The 23,035-nt window shown below is 33.0% G+C and overlaps 1 protein-coding gene across 1 annotated transcript; it reads right to left on the bottom strand.

Moving 5' to 3' along the window:
* Nucleotides 1–11,862: 11,862 nt before the first annotated feature.
* LOC149538005 (indole-3-pyruvate monooxygenase YUCCA2-like) lies at nucleotides 11,863–16,844 on the bottom strand. The gene is made up of 6 exons (XM_089802409.1): nucleotides 16,787–16,844; nucleotides 15,800–15,881; nucleotides 15,061–15,697; nucleotides 12,391–12,639; nucleotides 12,178–12,300; nucleotides 11,863–12,066 (listed from the first exon to the last, which is right to left on the bottom strand). Exons 1-6 carry the CDS (start codon nucleotides 16,842–16,844, stop codon nucleotides 11,863–11,865), a joined length of 1,353 nt encoding a protein of 450 aa, XP_089658535.1.
* Nucleotides 16,845–23,035: the final 6,191 nt, after the last annotated feature.

The raw sequence follows: 23,035 nt of genomic DNA, 5'->3' as shown, positions 1-23,035 counted from the left end.
AAGAAAAGAAGTTTTTCTCCAATTAATACAAGTTTCTCTCCCATTATATCCAACTAGATTAATTATTAGTCAAGAAAGAAGATCCAAACGTATGCGCCCCCTCTCTCTCTCCAATAATATCAACATTCTATATCTAGGATTGGTAATCATAGATCCATGAATTTGTGAATGAGCCCTTGATTTTAAATTTCATTCTAAGACCTTAATTCTTTAGAGATTTATAAACACATCTAGAGACATCTTACATCTATTCATGAGGGTTACATTAGTTTTTACATTACTAAGAACATGTCAAGAAGTCATCTTGTCCCTCAAAAACTAACCTGTCCTTATAATTTTTTAGTAAAACTTTCAAAGAAAGAAGATACATGTCTTAGTTTCTAGATCTTTAGTTAGAGTTGATTTTGAAATTCTAAAAGTCAAGAAATCTAGATCCAAAGTTTAGTTTTCCTCATCTTGTTTCAAGGTACATTCATTCTCTCTCTTTTTTCTTTTACTTACTTTTAGAGATCTCATCTACTATCATTTACTTATATCATCCTCTTAAGAATCTAAATACCCACTTGTCATAGATCTTGCATTACTACCCTTCATCCTTTTGACTCTGCTAGTAAAATTTGTTTAATGGTAGTTTTGTATTATATTGAATACATTGCAAGATCTTGGTGAGTGCTCTGCATTTTAGCATTTCTCACCGTTTCCCCCTATATACACTTAAACTATAAGACTTAGGGTTTTTCCAGGATCACACATATAAATTTTGTAGGTATAATAGGCCCAACTTTGTCTCACTTTATTAGGATTATAGTGGGCTATGAAGATTAACTAAATTGACAATAAAATAATTTGGTGTAAAACAAGAAATATCTAGATAATTTAATAATACATGAAATGAAAAATTTCAAGAACTGTGGAAACTAAAAGAGAAATTCATCAAGACCAATTGATAAATCATTCTCCTCTTCAAATATACATAAAAATACACAATAAAAATGTTGGAGATATCATTAGAGGCATGTCAAAATCAAAACCCTAATTCTCTATTTGTACCTCCACAAACACCCAAGCTTGATAGATATTAGACAACCAAAATAATAGATAAAAATATAAATATAGAGATATAAGATACTTGATGTGTTACTTCAAATTTATCTCCTTCAAAGATATAAAATTGGAGTTCACAAAAAATAACCTATAAGCTCAAGTTGATGGATGGTGTGTAATGTAGATGAACAAGAAACAACATGAGGTTGTCAAGAGAGTGCTCAAGTGACAATAAGTCAGATTATACTGCACTATATGATGATTCTAATGCTCCAATAACCACCATTAGACTACATATTCATAAGATAAGTGTGTACCATACAAAAATCTTTGTGGAATTCTTGCATCTCATGTCAAAATAGTCCACATCATCATGAATTTGGACAAAAGGTGATGATAATGAAAGAAAATGGAGTAGTAGATTAGGAAAAGATTTTGATTTAATTAAATCAAACTTACCATATAATGTGAAATTATACCCAGAGTACAATTTATGACATTACACTTCTAAAGTTAATTTACCCTCATGTGATAATTTCATATTTCTATTTATTGCACCAAGAAATTGATCTATTAATTCCTAATACAACCACTAGAATTATACAGAAAGTAAGGAAATTAAGCTATGTTGCAAACCCAAGTAATACATTACACAAAACAAGGAGACTAAGGTAACACATCTTGCAATAATTCCCCTGGTGAAAGTCTACACTCAAACCCATGACCTAGACTATGATACCAATTATTAGTTGTAATTGCACCAAACTATTAACCGTTTAACACTTGAGATTGCTACTACTCTTATTAAACACAAGATATAGTTAAACCATGTTACAAATCCAAGTGTCATGCTATACAAAAACACATGAGATGATTAAACCATGTTACTTTTAGCTTTGGTATCTGTTGTGGTTTCACAACACGCACCCCATTTCTCCTAGAAATGGAGACCCCTATTAATTTTTTAAATTTTCCTAGACCTGTAGTCCCAGGCCCAAGTCATTTTTGGGACTCTACCTAGAGTTTGGGTTCTACCTAGATCTCTATCTGAGAAACATAGATCCCAAAAATGGGAAATTTTGGTCAAAGAGTGAGTTTCTAGTGCTGAAAGGCACACTTGCACACCTAGCACACATGTGCACCCTTATAGGGTGCACATGTGTGCAAAATGCACAAGTGCATACTTATCTCCCTTCGGAGATGTGCACTATCCTAGGACTATAAAAGCTTGGGACCCCCTCCTCTTCTCTCCATCATGCTCTCAACACTGTTGACAATTGCATCTCCACACCTCCAAAGGTGTGACACTTCCACTAACTTGTACAAACACAACTAACTAAGTCATCAAAGGTGTACACATGCACACCTATTCAAGGTGTGTATGTACCTACCTTTATTTGTGCTAATAAACCTAACTCAAAACCTAAAAAAAAGCTAGAACACCTAAGTGAAAGGTGTGCACATGCACACCTAAGTAAGGTGCACATGTGCACACCTTTCAAACTCACTAAGGAAAAAAAATATTAAGGAAAGGTGTGCATTTGCACATCTCCCCAAGGTGTGCACATTCACACCTTTCTTACAAAAAGCATAACACATTAAAGATAATGGTGTGCAGATGTGCACCTTGTTAGGGTGAGCATCAACATACCATTATTTTAGCCTTAAACTCAGTAAGTATAAGGGTGTGCACATGCGCACCTCATCAAGGTGCATATGTGTGCACCTTTAGTGCATTCTTTGAGAAGTAACTCAATCCCCTCCTTTTTCACATGGTAAAGCATGTGGGCAGTACCACACATGCGCATGTGCACACTCCACAAGGGTGTGCACATGCACAAGTGCACAACTGTGCACAAAATGACTATCTAAGAGTCATTAAGTGCACCTAGTGCACCTATCAAGGTGTGCAAGGTGCACTAAATTTATTTCCATGGATTTTAAAAGGGATTTGAGTTATTTTTCAAGGTTTTGGTGTTTTAGGTTTAATTGCTTGGAAATTAGGGTTTTTTTAGGGATTAATTTTCACCTCTCTAGACTAATGATTTTATGTTTTGTGTAGATAAAATGGCTTCCTTATCATCCTCACTTGCTAAAAAGATTGCTCTAAAATCTATTGTCTTCAAGTTTCAAGGTGCACCAAAGAAATCACTTTTTTAGGATAATCATTTAGAGATAAAAAATATTGAGTTGGGACACATTGCCTAGAACACATTCTTGGTACTCTGTAATAAGCCTAAGGAGAGGTCCCCAATGGTGTTGACACTTATCAAATTAGGGTTGGTGAATATCACATCACATCCCACATCAGTGTAGTCTTCTAAGCTCATTATGACTCTGGCTAAGAACTATATATCCAAAGAAAGAGTTGTCAAAAGTGTCATAGGGGAGATTGTCCTAGACCTAAGACCAAGGAACATTGAGAAAATTTTCCATCTCCCTAGATCTAATCAATATGTGAAGATAACTTATCATCAAGTAGAAATATGGTACAGGGAGAATGACAAGAAGGCTACAAAGATCATACAATCATCATTTTTGATTGATAGAACACCATCGGGATGTAGAGCCAGAAAGGTAGATATGACTAGAGGATATATGAAGGACAACATCAGTTATGGCATTGTACTTTTGAGCAAAATTATGGGCCTATCAACAACTGGACATCTTCACATTTGGATGGTCCATTTCATAGAGACCATTAGAAGATCCAAAATTCTAATTGATTGGGCTACAATACTAAGCAAAAACATAGATGAATAGCTAGTAGGAGTTAAATCTGACCCGAAGTTTTACATGACATCATATTTGGTGTACTTATTAGTGGCAAGGACAACTAACTATCTAGGACTGTATAAGGGAAGCATGTAAGATGCCAATGCTTGGGCCTATGTGGTATATCCTTAGTTGGTAAAGAAGAAGCTCTCATATCAAAGCAAGGAATTCTAGATAGTGAATGAACCTTTCAAATTTGTAATCATTCAATTCATAGAGGGATATTATGCTAAGAGGATGTCAGTAGAGGTAGCAACAAGGATCAAAGAGATTGGTGCCTATTACATCTAGTTTAAAACATTCACAAACACTCACTTACCTAAGGGTAGCGAGTATGATGGTGAATTTGAAGAAACTCCTGAGATGTCCATCAGATAGGCTCAATTTTTTGTAGATTGCAAGATAACTCACATCTACATATGATAGAGAAAGAAAACAACATAAGAAGAGATGGGTATGGCCTATTACCATAGGTGCATTTGAGGTAAAGTAGAAGTAGGATATCATGAATTTTGACTCAGAGTGGGATCAATATCTCTTGGAATATTATAACTCCCCTCATCGCTATTTTGATAATATTAGTAGAGTTTAACATTTCATAGGAAAGTAGTTTGTGCAAAAAGATGCCATTGAATATCATTGGATGAATGCAATAGATAACTATGATATCCGAATAAGGGATTATTGTAGGATGACTCTATATTTGGTAGGGAGTGCCTTAAAGATAAAGATCCTACTCAGGGCTATTCAACAAGACATTCAAGATGTCTTGGATCCCTTGTATAACTAAGACAAGATATATTTTACGCCAATTATGAATGTGGAGATTGACAAGGATGAAAATGCAGATATAAACCATAGAGCTAGACACATAATTTAGTTGAAAAAGGACTGGATCAAGAAGCCTTTTAACCTTGACCTAGTTCCATAGACTGTTATCTTTCAAGCCACAACATGCCTAGTAAAGGGTAAATGTGCAAAAGTTACAATACCAACATTCCTTGCTCAATCTCTAGTTAGGCCAAAAATGATATATCAACATGACAGGGATCTTGGGTACTTTCGAGAAAATAAAGGAAAAAAAGAGAGGAAAAGATTTGTCCCCAAAATAAGTTGAGCCTCAATCTAAAGAGCCTCAAGAAGAGGTGGTCCAAGCACCTAAGAATGAAGAGCCTCAAGATAAAGAAGCAACTCAAGATCAAGAAACTACATAGGTGCCTCCAACCAAAGAGGAACTGGAACATGAACCAAAGAAGCAAGCATAAGAGGTGACACCACTTTCTCAAGAGGAAGAAGCCTCTCCTTCAACTGCTAACAAAGCTAGGGTTAGAACTATTGTGAAAAGGACAAGAAGGAAAAAGTTACAAAAGAGGGTTATTCTCATCCCTTAGGTGCCTGAAACCATCCCCAAGGTAGACGATGAAGACAAAGAAGAAGATAATCTCCCCTTGAGTGACAGGAATCATTTAGTTAGGGCTACTAAAGAAGAGAGAAGAAGAAACTCCACCGTGATGCCACAATCCATTACTAAGCAACCTACTTAGGTTACCATTTCTAAAGATGAGCAACAATAGTGGATTGAAGAACATGAGGGACAAGAAACATATCTCTTCAACATATTTGATTTTGATTTTATGCCCATGGGAACTAAAATGGTTTGTGATAAGATACAAGATACACCTACGAACCAGCCTTTCGGAGAGGATTGGAACCAAATGCCAACTCAATCAGAAGGGTTTCTAGGTACATAACCCCCACCATTTTAAGACTTATCTTTCTTAGACAAAGGTTCATCCACTCCTCTTCCTCTTCTCACTAAAGCACAAGAACAAGTAGTACATGGAAAAGAGCCAGAACAAAGGCTAGCCAATGAAGTATCAAAAGAGAGGCAGATACATCAAGAACTTCAACAAACTTCTCAGGATATAGAGGCAAGAACTATGGCTATAATGGCTATAGAAACTCCCAATGTAGATCTCTCTTGGAAGGAGAAGACTCCAGAAAGGAGTGATAAGGGAAAAGGGCTTGCAAGGAAAACTACCTTTTCAGCGAAATGCATGTCTCCTATGGGCACTACACTAGCCTGGATGAAGAGGGAGGTTATGGTTAGACAAAAGAGGCAAATGAACTTGAATGAAGAAGAGAGTATGGATGAGCTGGTGGAAGCCATCAAGAAGCCTAAGCCACCTACGGGTGATGTGCAAACATTGGCCTTTGTAATGAAGAACCAAGATCAGGACTTGTTTGCGCATTTTTCCATCCCTCCTCCACACGATGACATTGAGGATTTGACTCCTAGATATTACTAGATCAAGGAGGTCCTCTTAGGAAAGCCCACAGTAGATACTGCCAATTTTTTTATCACTATAGGCGTAAACAAGGTTTTTAAGAAGGTGGGAAAGTATGAGTCAAGATTGGTAACATTGAGAAAGCAAAATGAGCTTTTGAGAGGCTATCTGGATGAAGTTGTGGGCCTCATTGAACTAGATAATCTATAAATCACTCTTGTTGCAGCATTAGAGATGAGAGATAAGGAATGTGTATAGTTAGATTCATTTTTGGGTGCATGTTAGAAATGGCATGACAATTTTGAGGATAAAGGTGTACAAATTATACAGGCTAATTGGAACCTATTACATCATGTTCAAACTAATGCGGATAAATTGGTATCTATAGTGGACTAGGATTTTAGGTTGATGGATGAGGTACACGCATGGGGAAAAGACCTTCAAGTGCTTCAAATGGTAAAGGGAAAAATATATCGTACAATCACATAGGCATATATTTAATGGATGAGATTGATAAGTTGGAAAATCAAATCGAAAAGATAATTGCCAAGAATATAAGGTAATGGAAGGATTTTATGAAGATATTCGAAAGTTGAGAGATCAACACAAGAATAGATTTTGGAAGCTGAGAAGTATTACAATGATGCTTGCCTTGATATTTTTGAAGATGAGTAAAGGACTAAATTCATTCTAGTAGAATTAGTTGTTCAATAGTTCTAAAAAAACCTTTGAAGATGCTTCATCAGAAGAAGATACCAGACAAGCATTCAGGACTAAAGAGGTTTTGTTGGAGTTGGACACTAAATTGGATGATTTTGTAGATATTCATATGGAGATTAGTAACTACCGAAAAATAGTTAAAGATAAGTATAAAGAGTTGGATTTTCTGGAAGCTTCCCAAGTGATGGAGATTATAAAGAAATTCAAGAGCAAGCACCCAGATATAGCTCTGGTATAAAGGGGAAGAAAACTCAGAAGCTAGAAATTTAGTTTTGACACTTGGGAAAATTTTGAATTTTTTGGCCCTACCACCAAGGTGCATAAGGTGTGCTATTCTAGATGTCTGCCAAAATTTTTGAAGAAGTGAGGTGCACTAACAATTAACTTCCAGTTCCAAATTTAGAGTCTTTCATGCACTGAAAACACATTTTGACAGCAGTTCAACTCCTAGAAATGACTAGAGAAGGTCAAGCTTCCATTTCTAGAGTTTTGAATGACTCTTGGATCCTCTTATAGCTTCCTTCTTTTTTTCTATTGCTTCTTTCTTTTTTTTAAGACATGTAAAGACTTGTGTACTCATTAATTGATATAAACAAGGGTGGAGTCCTACTTAGCATCATTTAGAGAGTCATGTTGTACATAATTAGATTATATTTATTAGTTTAGAAGCATATGTTTTCATTAAGAGATCTCTCACCTCTCAACATAAATTGAAGAGATGATTTCATAAATTTAGGAATGTAACATATATTCCAGACCATTATTTTGATGCAATAATATATGCTATTGGTGCTTTCATTTTGAGTGTAGTTATTCTTGTTGGAGTGTGTTATTTTTTTGTGGATTCTTGTTCATGATAATAATGGAGCTAATGGTTTTGTTGTGTTGATTTGATTGTGTGATCTTTTAGTTCTAGTGTTTGCCATGTGTTGATGAATTCTACTAACATATTGAGTTGGAGAAGAAATCACCCTATTTTTCTTACATAGCTTCTTGTCTCACATGATCGCACTTTCTATGGCCTTGCGATTGGATGAGAAGTGAAACACCTTTCAATTTTTACTAAATTCCCATCGACAATTGCATCAGTGGATTTGAGGAAGTGTTACTCCTATTTTCATTGGTTTCCTAACCAATCTTTTCAATGATTTAACTCATAGATGTGTTGTTACCATGGTTTATGTTCGTTAGGAATTTCCTTTTCATGCTATTTGCTTTCATATCTCATTACCTTATCTTCATTATTTTATTTTCTAACACTTGGTTAAATTAGGAATTTGTATAGTTGCATTGTTAGATTGCATTCATTAAAAACATAAAATACCAAAAACATATCTCTTTTGTGGTTAATTTTGAAAGAAGAAAATTGAACATCTTATCCAAAATTGGTCAAAACCAACAAAGGTCTTCTCATGAACAAACACATCTATCTTCAACTGAGTGGATTTTAGTAGGTTACAAGATTACTCAAAACCTTGGAGTTGATCCTAGATTAGCTTTTCAAGGGAGGAGTTTGAAAGGATTCATGTCATTAAGCATATTGCAAAATGAAACTCAACAATATCTCACAAGAAAGGGGGTTCAAAAAATATAGAAATAGAAAATCTAAATCAAACAAATTAGTCCCTTCTTAGATGCCCCTAATATTAGATACTAAAAGAGGATTTAGTAATATGTAATATAGTTTATATTTTTTTCATTTGATAGTCCCCTATTAAAGCCTTTCAATTGTTTAATTTAAAAAATCAAAGGGTAATAATATAAAATATAATTATATTGAAAAGAATTGCAATAATTGATGAGTGATTTTTTTAATCTATTCACAAATCATACCTAAATAGAAATAAATTATTTAGAATTAGAAATTGATATTTTAAAAATACTAAAGGAATGGACAAATATGCAATTTAATAAGAAATTATACTAAATAGATTATTAATCACTAACTTAGCATCTTGATTATAACTCTTTTTTGAGTTAGAACAACTAAAATAGTTATATTGCCTATTTTGTTTAACTCTAATAGAGTTTCAGTGAGTCTTTACAAGGCATGCTAGTTAGTGTTTTTATCATCATTATATCTTAAAATAACAATTTAAATTATTTTGCATTTCAACGAGAGACTCATTAAAAAAATTGTGTGTACTAAATGTGAATTTACACAACATTAATCATGGTAAAATATGTGTTGCTACCAACATAGAAAATAGAAAAAGAAAAATTGTATTGTTAACTTATCTTTAATGTGTAGTATTAAAAAAAAAAAAAAAAACACTTACAAATAAAATGTCTAATCTTGACATATTCTTTATCACCTATAAAAATGAATAATTGTATTAATTAACCCCTTTGCATAAGCCATCTACCATTTTTTATAAAGAGGTTAGAGTATATACACACACCCAAAAACACATATACATATATATGTGTACACATACATAAATATATATACGTACATACATATATATATGTACACACATATATGTGTGTATATATATACACATATATGTGTATATATATATACACATATGTGTATATATATACACACATATATATATATGTACACACATATATACATGTATATATATATGTATATACACATATACATGTATGTATGTATGTATATATGTATATGTATGTATACATACATATACATGTATATATACACATATATACATATATACATACATATATACATATATATGTATATATACATATATATTTGTATATATATATATACACATATATATACATACATATATATACACATATATACATATATACATACATATATACATATGTGCATGCATGCGCGCACACACATGACTAACCAACAAGATGATTAAAATTTAAAAATTACAATAATTCTACTACATTTTGTTTCAAACATATCATATTTTAAAATCATGAATTTAAAAATAAGATTAAATATACAACTATCAACTGTACTTAAATAAATTTCAACACTATTTATTTTCATCCTTTATATCTTGAACAATGAGCTTGGCATATATTGAGGATCCAAATAGACCTCTCCAAGATAGTCTAGTGACATACAATCTAGTATTTCCCTTGTAATTATTAAGAAAGTGTATCTTAGGTAATCTATTGATTGAAAAGAAACCACCATTATACTAGCCTCTAATTATAAAAATGATCTTCAAAACTCAATGCCACCTTGAAATTACTTCTATAAATAACTATAAGGATTATTGTGATAACTTCTTCAACTTGATATTATTGATGAATAATATCTTAAGAGTAGAAAAACTTGTTTATTGTTAGGAAAAAGAGAGAAACACATAGAATTAATTTTATGAAATTGACCAAAATAAATGTATTAATTCTAACATTAGTCATCAGATTATTAAACAATACCTTAATAAAACCACTTTGAATCTTTCTCAAGATCACAACATTTAGAATGAGGTCTTGTCTATCTTCATCTGCAACACCAATAAACCATACATGGGCCTTTGTATGCCATATATGAACTAGCTTTTCATTCATTAATCTACTATTAAATAGCAATCATTAATCAACCACTTGAACTAAATAGAACTTTGTTAATTTTGTATTTTGTCTCTAGCCTACACATAGATCATCCCAATATGACTTGTGGTAAAATGAGTACCTATGATTGTCTTTTGAGTGGATTGAACTTTGTTTTTTTTGAGCAACCACATCTCTATTTGAGTTTTGAATGGGTTATATCTTGATTGTGAGTCATAGACTTTGTGAGGGGGAAATTGGTTGTGGAAGCATACATAGACACCTTTGTATCTCATATGAACTAGAATTTCCAATCATTAGTTAAATAGAAAGTTACAATAATGAATAGTAACTCATTTGAATTGGAAAAAGACTCATTAATTTTGTTGCTAGACCAAACATTAATCTTGCCAATAAGACTCATGGTAAAATGCATACCTACAAACTTTTTTTGAATGTGATAAATTTGATTTGTTGTGAGTTATCTAATCTCTATCCCAGTTTTGGCTAAGTTATATTGATTGTGAGCCATAGGCTTTGTGAGGGGGGAAAATTGATTGTACATACCTATATAGAGGCTTTCCATGCTCATCTACATCATCAACTTTACAATGCAAATCTGCCAGTCAAGATGATTACAAATTCACTCTAATGGGCTAGATTTGAGGTTTATGTTATCTTCATTGTGTGGTTTTCTTCTATGCATGACCTTTTTTTCCCTTAAAAATTGCATTCTAAGGTGGGTCTATTTTTTCTTCCCCTAAATATTATATACAAAAGATTGATTACTAAAAGTGTCAACATAGTTAGACTATTTTGTCAGAATTAATTTGTTTCTTTAAATATAATAAACACCATCCAATCAATTGACTCTATTTTTCTTCCAACAATAATATTCTTAGATTCGCTCAAAGATTAATTGCACCAAGTGTTAAAATTCACTTTAAGATTTCTTCCAACAAGTAAACAATAATTAGATGACCTTTTTATATTAAGCATTATTGGAATTGATCACTCAATTTCTACTATTAAGATTGTTTATTTAGTGTTTTCCAATCATTTTAAAATCTTGTAAACTGGGTTAGTGTGGGGGTAGATTTTCTTTTTATATCATTTTCATCTATAGAAGTGATATTTGGAAAACCTAATATTACTAATATGCAATAATAAAAAGTTGTGTAAAATAGGTATTCTAGTAATATAGAAAAGAAAAAGAAAAGTTCCATTGTTAAATTACATTCTATTTGTACACTTTAAAAAATTAAAAATTTACAATAAAACATATTCATGTGACATATTTAATTTACAATAAAATGAGTAAATATATTAATCAACTTCTTTGTATAAAACATCTATTGTCTATTATAAAAATAAATGATTATACATATATAGTTTAAGCACCTTACCAACACTAATGCCTAAAATCTACATTACAATAATCTTACAATGTTTCCATTATATATATATATATATATATTATAAAACATGGATTAGATTAAACTATGAAATGCAATTATCAACTGTAGTAGAAATCTAAATACTACTATTTTTTTACATTCTTATCATAGACATCCTTTATATCTTTAGCAATGAGCTTTGCATCTAGTGAGGAGCCAAATAGACCTTTCCTAGATAGTCCAACTGCATACAATCCATTGTTTCCCTTCCAATTATTACAAAGGGACATCTTTGATAAGCCACATATTGAAGAAAAATCACCATTGGTTGAGCAGTAATCACCATCAGTCTACATGTTTAAAAAAATTAAATATTAGACAATATTAGATAAAAGAAAGTTAAAATTGAAAATTTATTAATCTCTAAAAATGAAAAAATGATATTGGAATCTTAATGTCACCTGTAACCAATGAGAAAAGTTACTTTTATACCCAGTTGCAAGGATTATCGTGTCAAATTTCTCAACAATATTATTCACAAATAGTATTTCAGTAGGAAAAACCCATTTAATATTAGGAAAAACCTACAAAAAAAAAAACACTATTAAAAAATTGTTAGTCCAAAAGAAATATAATTTTTTTAAAATTATATTGAATAAATTATTAACCATTACCCTAATATCCCCACTACGAATCTTCGCCAAGGTCCCAACATCTAGAACTGGGGTTTTGCCTGTCTTCATCTTCAACTCTAATGGACCTTCAATGGGCCTTTGTATACCATATGAACTAGTATTCCCAATTGTCAATCTACTATAAAGCAATAGCAAATTATCAACCACTCGAACTGAAAAAAGCTTCAACAATTTTGTTGCGAGACTAAATGTCGATCTACCCAATATGACACGTGGTAAAATGTGTACCTACAATTAAATCACACACAATCACATCAAATAGATAGATGCAAATGTAATGTTTGTAAGAAAAAACGTTGTCAAAATTCTTTCAATTATACAACAAATAATATAGAAACACTCATCATAATTGAAAATTCCAAACTAATCTTGTGAATGATATAAAATGTATACCTACAATAAAATGTAAGAATATATATACTATCAAATCAAACACTATAAAAACATTCACAATAATTAATTTTTTTTGCTGTCTACAATATAACAAAGAATATATGTTATCAAATTATATTTTATCTATATAAGAAACAATATAATAATATTGATAAGTAGGAGATAGGTTCATGTAAGCTGCTACTCATAAAATATGGGTCAATGAGTTTGAACCAAAAAGTACACGATTGAATCCTAATAATGATATCACAATATAAAAATATTCTTAATATTTAAAAACTTTAAGTACATATAGATATTTTGAATCTTTAAGTACATATAGATATTTTAAAAAGATTCTATATGATTATTATTAATAATCTTAAAAGTTACATACAACACATAAAATGTACCTATAACAATATGATATAAGAACATATATTATCAAATCACTTTTCATTTGTACACCAGAACACTATAAAAGTATTCCTAATAATTTGAAAACTTGTGAACATATATTTGTTTTCAGAAGATTCCATTGTTATTATTTAGCCATAAAAGAGAAGATTCTAGCACAGTTGAAAAATCATTATTTCTGTGCAACATAAAGGGAAAGGATTTTAAGCTGCCTAAGTATGAAAATGCTTATGATTTTCCAGTTATATATGGTGAAGTCTTGATTAGTCGATCTATTTTATAATGATAAACATCCAGGTACATACGCATGCCTCTGCTAACTAAATTTCTCTTCACGCCCCTATGGAAATCATTATATGCCAGTGTGGTATGAAAGCTGTTCAAAAGATTTTCATAAGTATTTAGGCTCGCATGCGAACAAAGCTATTTCTCGTGGTATTCAGGGCATCTTGGGCAATGTGCTCTAAAAGAGTATATACTCAGAATCCTCCTCATTAGCTGCTATTGTTTTGTTTAACATTTCCATGCAATAGGTATGGGCACCCTCTATAACAAGTTGCACACCTCAACACTCTATTTAAATCACTTATAGGACTGAGATGACATCATAAAATCTTGGCTTTTCCCTAGCCTTTTCAGTTGTCTTACTATTCTTTGTTGCCCCAACTCTGCAGATATCAGAGTGTGACTGTACACAGAGCAGATGTTCATGCTGAACTGGGTTTTCATTATAACTACAAACGGCCTGCATGTTGTGTTTGAGTTTGGTTGTTTGAAATCTATTTCAAATGGGCGACTTTTAGTTGTAATGAGTGTTAAGTGGAAGGAAAGCTGTATTACTTTTTGGTGTGATGAGTGTTAAATAAATTAGATGTCTAATCTTTAGATATAATGAGTGTTTAGGGGACCATTCATTATAAATACGAGTAAAGGCAGCCATGAAATTTAAGTCAAGGAAATTGACTGATAGAAATATTATGATTATACAAACACACTCTGGAAAACACCTACTTGTCAACCTCTTAAATACTTTATACATAAATATAGTCACTACTTTAAAAAAACTTATTATAATTTTCTCTTTTCTAGCTATGAGTTTGATCAAAAATGCCGAAAACGTAAAATATAGTTAAAACCTTGAAATGTTTGCAAATTAACAGTTTTCATTTATAATACCAGAACATCTCTCTATTCCTATTACGATTTAAGAGAAAAACTATTTCTATGTCACATAAATAATGTGATAGATTGTTGTGTTGATTTAAACTTTCGATGATAATACCTTAACCAACAGTGCTATTCACATTGGCACAAATATAACCCACTTCTGATTGTTTGTTTTTTACTAGTATAATCCATTTAAGAAAATATCAAACTGATAACGTTCACCCTGCATTTCTACAATCATCACTGCAACTAAAGCATCCTACATAATTTGCATCTGTGGAACTTAACTTGGCTCTCTCAAACTTGAATTTGTATGTTCAATCATTAACCCACTCTATGGATGCTATTTAAATTTCTATTTTACAGTCATGTGCTTTAATTATTCTATTGATATTCCAAGAATATCAATAGGTTTGTGATTTTGGTGTAGATTTTCGTACAACCTCAACTTTCAAACAGACAAATATCACTATAGATTCGTGCTTCCATATTTAATAACAAAACAAAATCATTGATATTATATATCTAAGACATTGATTAAGGCTCCAACAATGCCAAGAATAGCTAAACATAAGCAGTTGCTGACAAAAGAAACAAAGGAACATAATGGAAAAGGAACCAAGAAAAGAAAAACTGAAATCTAGAGATTGCATGAAGAGCAACATGTTATGGGAGAAGAATAAGAATACTCACAGAGCTACGCACTGCAAGAGAAGGCTTGGCCTTAGAATTGTAAAGATCAAAAGCAATTTCCATCCCTGAGTTTCCACAACCAACAACCAAAACCTTCGTTCCTTCAAACAAATCACCATTCTTATACTCACTAGAATGCATGACTTTCCCATTGAAGCTCTCAAGCCCTGGAATAGAAGGCTTCACAGGTTCAGCATTTTCACCAGTTGCAACAACAAGCCATTTCCCTACATACTTCTTCCTAAACTCCACTCCATCATCCTTCTTACATCTACACAAAACATGCCATTTCCCATCCATAAACTTGGCATTCTCCACAATCTGGCAAAACCTTGGGCTGATCTCAAACTTTTTAGCATATTCTTCAAGATACTCTATGAACTGTTTCCTTGTAACAAAGGTGGGATATGAGAGAGGAAATGGCATGAATGGAAGCTCACAGTATTCTTTAGCAATGTGGAGTTTAAGCCTATCATAAGTCTTGTTTTTCCAAAAGTGGGCTAAGCACGCTTCTTTCTCAATGAGGGTGCTGGGTATTCCTTCCATTTTCAAGCATGCTGCTGTAGCCATGCCAGATGGACCAGCACCCACAATGATTGCTCCACCAACATCTTCTACCACACTCATGTCAAACTGTCTGCACTAGACAATAATCATGGGAACCTACTTAGACTAATTAGCAAATTGCCCTACACAAAAGGAGCTCACATGCATTCACAACAAGACCCAAAACACAAACATCAGTGAAGTGACAGAGGGGGTGCCCTTAAACCAAAGGCAAAGTGCCCTTAAACGGAGACTGAGTGCCCTTAAAGAGAGACCTAGTGCCCATATATATATCAGTTAAGCCTTATCAAAAACAGATGTTGTAAGCGAAAAAAGAGAAGACAATTGTATCGTGGAGGCCTGGTTGTGGAGGGGGGTAGGTAAGAGAGGAAATGTGTGGCGTTAGGAGATTAAAGCAAATGATAAATATGTTCAATTTTTCTCTGCCACGAGGGGTATCAGACGATGGTATGATGTTGGCAATATGTATGAGTTATTGATTATGATTCCTTTGGATCCCTGTTTCTTTCTATTATCTAGCAAGAATCTCTGTTATTTAATCTCATCTCACCCTCACAACCCATTTTTAGAACTATGGATATCCTCGAATTTGCCTGACATGCAATTTAAACCCGGTTCAATCCCATTGGTAATCTGCTGCTTTACTCACCTCTGATCTTGAGTTTTGCTCTTCAAAACAAAACAAATTGAGGGATTATCTCAGTCCCATGTTTCGTGGACTAATCTTTATAAGCTCTTTTGATCAGTCTTTCCCTTTGTATAGCGTGTTCTAACTGGGTGCTTGTAAAGGTGACAACACTAATGCTTGTCAATTAAGAAGCACAACGTTTGAGATCATTGGTCTTCCTTGTTCGTGTTTATTTATTAGATTGTCAGAGGGGAAAATATTATTGTATTCTCAGCAAATAATTACCTTCCATTTATATTGGAGGAAGTCCTTGAATGTTGAATGTAAATATAGTACTTTTCAAATGCTATTTCAAATTGAATGTGTGTTGTTACCTATTTTGCCTTCCGCCAAAATTTGAATTCGAATACCTCGGCCCATCCAACGGTCACCTTCCATCTTTAATAGTATTTTAATGCCATGAAAATATCAAAAAATAAAACGATAAAACTTTATGGTACTTCTTTATTTCTTAAATTTGTTTTTGCTTACCCGCAACTTTCTGCGCCGTTGGATCTTGCATAGATCCATTGTGGGCGCTTTCTCGCATTCTCCAAATGTACTATCTTTACATAATGTGGGGAAGCCCCTTTGCAGCACGTAGATCAGTGGGTCCTTTCATTTTGTGTGGGCCGCAGAAAGGAGGAGGGTCAGTCCAATTGGTAGTTCGATTGGTGCCCACTTTTCCGCATTTTGTCTTTTGTCAGGCTTTATGACAATGCAGGCAAGCACCCTGGTGACACATGTCTGGATGACATCATGATGGATATTCACATAGGTCCAAGGGGCACATGTTATGAACACCGTCTGATGCAATCAGATCATTGGCTGGTGCTTCCCCGCAATATGAAGATGCAAGGAAATTAAGCAATGCGGGCAAGCACCTTGCTGCTGCGTGTCATCGTGGGGCTAGGTCGTGTGAGGTGGCTACTGAGTGGTTCTCGGGCCCAAAAGCTTTAATGGAAAGCGTGGTATAAATACAAATCTTTTGCTATCGTCGATCTTCTGTAGATCAACGATCAACGCTTGCCTGCAATATGAAAGTGCATAAGTTTTAAGGAATGCAGGCAAGCCCCCTTGTGATGCATGGCACGGTGTGATGTTGTGGGCCCACCCTTCTCAAAAGGAAGTTAGCAGCTTGTCTTCCGTGGCAGTTGTTAGGTGAGGTGGAATGCAGAGGAAGTGTTTTATTGGTCCGTCCAGCTGACTAGGTATGCAGTCATGCAAAATTTATGATCACTGTAGATTTAAAGAGGATCAAGGGTTGGCGCTTGCCCACATTAACAAGATGCAAGGAGATTAACCAATGTGGGAAAGCACCTAAAGGACACGTGTCCTTGTGGGCTCGGGGAGAAAATGCTGCAATTAGCATTGGCAGTTATGAGACCGTCATGGTCAAGGTTTTGAAAAGGTGGCACAGTTAGTCAGTTAGATGTGGTCAAACTCGGGAAGACCTTGCAGGTGGCAAAATGAAATAAAATAATTGGTCCATGTGGCCCATTCTGATTGCAGTATTCTGTTGACTGCTATTTTTTGCTGATTCATGAGCCAGAAATGAAGGAGATCAATTTTTCCTACGCGATGTGATCCCTATTATAAATGCCAACCACTCTTGGATAAATGTTGAACCTAGTAGATAGCAGGAAAACACTCTACCACCTCTAATCCTACCCATCTACTTGGTCAGAATGGTTTAATGGCATCGTTTATTGTCTTCTCAGGGCCTGTTTCAACAGAATATCAAATTTCATTGTACTTAGGTATGTGCCAAGGTTGGATTTTTCCTAAATTTGCATAATTATCTCTGTAAGACTTAATGGTAGTGGTTGCGGAGTAACTTCAGTGAGAAAATATCTCAGTTATGCCTGAACTATAAAGACAATTTTTGTAGATTTTGTATCGGTCGACTCTTCTCTGTTTTCTCTGATATTGCTCTGCAACTTTAGTGTAAATCCCCTTTGCCTCTGAACTGTATGACATTTTTCCTTATCTCCTCCAGCCATTGATGTAAAATGCAAGAACTATTTGCCTCTCATTGGTGTATTGTAGAGATCTGCAATCTCACATGATTGTATCTCTTTTGGCCTATGAATGGTATATAAGTGAATCCTCTCTTTCCTTGTGTCATTCATTTGGGTTTTCTAATTTGTATGTGATTGTTAGATTAAAGCAAGTTTGGATGTGTATATCTTTTGGTGTCATAATGGTTCAATAGTGCATGTATGGGCAGAGATTGGTTTGAACACTCTATTTTGGTGCATCATCCCCTTAGGTTAGAATAGGTAGATTTGCTTCTATGCATTCCTTCTCCCTTTTCCTCTCCAAGAGTAGTTAGGGGCACCCTGATAGTAAAGGAAGTCGGCCTTCTTCAAAGACTCAACCTCACAATTCAAGTCCCACAGCTTGGAGGTTGTTTCCATGTTTCACAAGGTTGTCCTTAGGTAAAAACTTTGGACATGGCTGCAAACTTTTGTGACAGCATGTGTATTATTATAAACTTTAAGTTTAGATAATAAGTGATAGCTATTAATATATAATTTAGATAGGTATGTTGATTATTTTAAGAAAGTAATCAGGATAGATGTATTTAGCTTATTAATTGAAGAATGATTGCTACTTGATGGATGTTTCTATTGTATTATTATATTTTTGCTACTTTTAAAATGTAAAATGTGGGTTGTTTGTTACATGATAGTTATAAGATTTAGTGTACATTTTCTATGTTTCTAAGGTCGAGGATTAGATTTGTGATCATGGAGTCATCCAGATTCTTTAAATTTGACCTTTTTTATTGTGCAACTTTGTGTTGTTATTTACATAATAAGCGCTCTTCTACACTACCTTTCTTGGTGATTTCACGACTACTAATATTGAGAAAGATTTTTGGGAAGTTACACTTTAGTCACTAGGAGACGAATTTCCTTAGCTCAACAAACAAATACGTACACAAAGATTCAAAGATAGCAAGTCTAAGCCTAGGAATTATGCATGTCTAGAATTTTTTATTCTTTTCATAGAATAAACAAGAGCCTAAGAATGATGTATGTTGACTTGTTATTCTTTAAGTATACTAAATGTAAAGATTAAATATTAAGTACTCCTTGATGGTCTAGAATTAGAGAGAATTTCACTGTACTTAACATTTGAAAGGCTTGATAAAGTCAATGTTATCTTTTATTTTGCTTGATTTAAATAATATAATGCTACTTTACAAACAAGAGTTTGTTCAAGACATTAAGTGAACTATTTTAAAAATATTTTGAGGTAATTGGAAAAACTGGTTTATTAAGTATTTTAAGGTCATTTGGCAAGACATGACACTACATCTAAATAGTACAAAGCCTCTTTTTTGTATCAAGTTAGATTTCATTTAAAGCATTTGGAGAAAAAAAATTGCCTAGAAATGTTGTCCAACCCTTGCAAAACATATGGACCATGTATTCAAGAAAATTGTGTAGCAGTACAATTGTTTCATAATAGCACAAGACCATGAGTGTCACAACCAAAAACACTACCACTTCAAATGTCCACAACCTAGCTATGTGTGATTACTTTATCCATACCGCCACCACTAATATAAGAAACTTCTTCAGATTTAGATTGTCATCCCTTATCAGTTTCACCTCCCTCTATTGCTCTACAAACTTAAAAACTTCCTTTCCACTAAGATAAAAGTGATTTCTTTGTACACTTTAATTAATTCATCTTATTACTGTATAAAATTTTCACATTATCATCTATACTTAATCATATATTATTATAATGCATATACACTTAAGCTCTTATCACAATATGCCAAAGAGTGACAATGTGAGGCAAGAGCCTATAACACAACAGTAAATTCTAAGCCTCTCATCGGAGAGGCCATGGGTTCAAATCTACTCAAGTTTAACACATAATAATAATTAATTGTAATACTAATAATAAATTAATAATAAATAATCTAGGCTTTGGTCGATTACCTATAAAAAAAGAGTGGCAATGTGAAAAAATCCCCTTTCACTTGTCCAAAAATGCATTGGAAAACAAGTTGACTTTTTAGTAGGCCTAGGTGTCAATACACATGGCCGAAGGTAATTACAATGCACAAGCCTAATCAACTATCTAATACAAAATTGGATATTTGATATTTTTTAATATCATATTTTGCATCAGATACCCAAGACTTGTGACTTAAAAACAAAACCTATAGCCAACATATTTTGTATTTCATGTTCCAAAAGTTATTTGTTGAAATCATATACATGATCTCAAATCAAGTATCTAGAATCAACTTCTTGAAAATTTTAATCACCAATAATCAAGGTATGTTTATTTTTAAAAAAAAATTTAATGTTTTTAAATGAAGTTCTTTATGTTTTTCTTAAAAAGTAGGGTTTTAGTTTTAATTTATTAATCATTTTTAAAATTTAGTTTTAATTGCATACTTCTTTTTAATGTAACTAGACATGGATGCAAATCAACCAAAAAATTGTCCCCCGCCAAATAATGAACCTCAAAATAATCCACAACCACCTAAAAATAATTTGTGACCACCTCAAAACAATCCATCACTGCCTAAAAATAATTTGTCACCACCAACTAACAAACTAGTCATGAACCCTCAATCTTTGGAGGAGCTCATAGGCACAAATTTGAATCAACCAAGGGGTTTCCATAAAACATATGTCAATATCCCCACATTGCACCCCATGTTTGTGATGTATTGAACTCCATGGTTGAAAACATGGAGAAGCCCTTTAGTGTAACATAATGTTGCACTAGATTGGTCTGAGTCAATGCACACCAAGTTTGATGATGAGATCGATTATGATGGGGTTCAAGCCTTAAATATAACTAAATATGACATATGTAACCATTTTGTGAGTCCCAAAAAAGGATTAAAAATAGACCCTAGAAATCTCAAGTTTTCTATTAAATGATGCACTAATGATGTGGTGTGTAAACACTTTTGGGATTACTAGCAGATGGTTTTTGATAAACCACTACAGTAAATTGGAGGTCCCATTCTACTTTATCAAAAAATTATATGTTGAATTTGTGCTCCATCATAAACTAACTATTGGAGTATGAGACTCAACCAAGGTGTAAGCTTAGGCATTCCTCAAGATAGGACATGGGCACACTAGGTCAAATCTCATGTATATGTCTCCCCCCACTAATATTTCACCCCCTCCTATAGTGAAACATCCTAATATTATTGCAAATTATGGATCACATAATATTAGAGTCATTCACACCTTGAGTAATCTATTGGTTAGCAAAGTGTGACATTGTTTCCTTCTTGTGTTGATGATTTTGGACCTTTGACATCCTCTATGATTTCATATATTTGTGTGCCCATACATTCATTATGTGTGGGAATCTATGATTGGGTCCTCTAAGTGATATCATGGGATATGACTATGTGTTCAAGGTGGATGAAACAACACATGTCTCTATAGGGATTGAAGCATCTAATGGAGAGGTGTATCACATGAGATATGAGGAAGGGCAAGAAGATATGTGGACTCCTATTATTAGAATAAGACTAAACATTTAATTGACACATTATATATAATTTTAAATATTTATATTTTTAAAAGAGATTTCTTATAATGACTACAAGCTTATGGTGGCGTGGTCCATTTATGTTCAACTAATGAAATAGGGGATGGCACAAGTGGAGTGTTCCATGTTTTTGACCATTTCATTTGGCTATGAAACTTCTATGGTACATATTTTTCCATGTACTCAATAGTTTATTTTTTAATATTACTATATACATGTGTTTTATTATTTTTATGACCATCTTATTAAATATTGTTACAAGTTTCATTATATTCCATTAGGGGAAAATGTGAGGGGTTACATGCATCACACAAAGGAAAGGTAATTAAGTATTTTAGAGTGTTTCAACATATGTATACTTGTATACTTGTCACAAGTATGCATACTAATATTTAATTTACATGGTGTTTTGGAAAAAGCTAGTGTTTGACAATGTCATGACATTGTTTTTCCACCGTAGAGTCACAAGCATTTCAATTCATAGTGATATCCCTATAGTACTTATATTTCTAATATTGATAATTTTGTATTAAAATTATATACATTGTCAAGCCATGATTTTATCAAGTATATTCTTTTTTTATTAGTGTAGGTAACTCATATTTTTAGGGAGGTACAATTCCAAGGCTTTGTATGTTAAATTTGACTTGGCTAACATTTCCTGAAGAAAGTAAACCATATGTAGGTTTTAATGTTAATTGAATTATTTTTTAAATTTATTTTTCTACCAAGTATTTAACATTAGAAGTATAACTCATAGATCAATCTCATAGTTAAAAACATGTATTGGTTGAAGCAAACATCGGTATTGTTGTCCCTTTGCTACCAAGGACATATGTTAGGTCTCTTGATTGCATGAGGAGACAAAGAGGTGAGGTAAATGAGAGTTCAATTTTAAAATTTGTTCATTTATTATCATTGAATATGTTCATATGAACTTTTATTTTTTATTTGTATCAACCATATAATTAAATTAATCTAACTTGGGGTTTCACTTTTTTGTTCATACAAGATCCATCAAAGACAACCATACTCCAAAGAGGATCCATTTGATGATTCACTATTGAATTAGATGTCTTAGAAATATTTATAGCTTTTGAGATGTCATATGACACATTTTAAGATGACATACTCCACATTGTATTTATACATGTAGACTTTGTAAATATTTTGAGATGGTCTATGGCACAA

The sequence above is a fragment of the Cupressus sempervirens genome, chromosome 9 (assembly GCF_028749045.1).
Source record: "Cupressus sempervirens isolate cs-2001-9-10 chromosome 9, ASM2874904v1, whole genome shotgun sequence".
NCBI classification, from domain to species: domain Eukaryota; kingdom Viridiplantae; phylum Streptophyta; class Pinopsida; order Cupressales; family Cupressaceae; genus Cupressus; species Cupressus sempervirens.
Note: the sequence above shows the minus strand (reverse complement) of the source record. Positions and strands in the feature narration are given on the sequence as shown.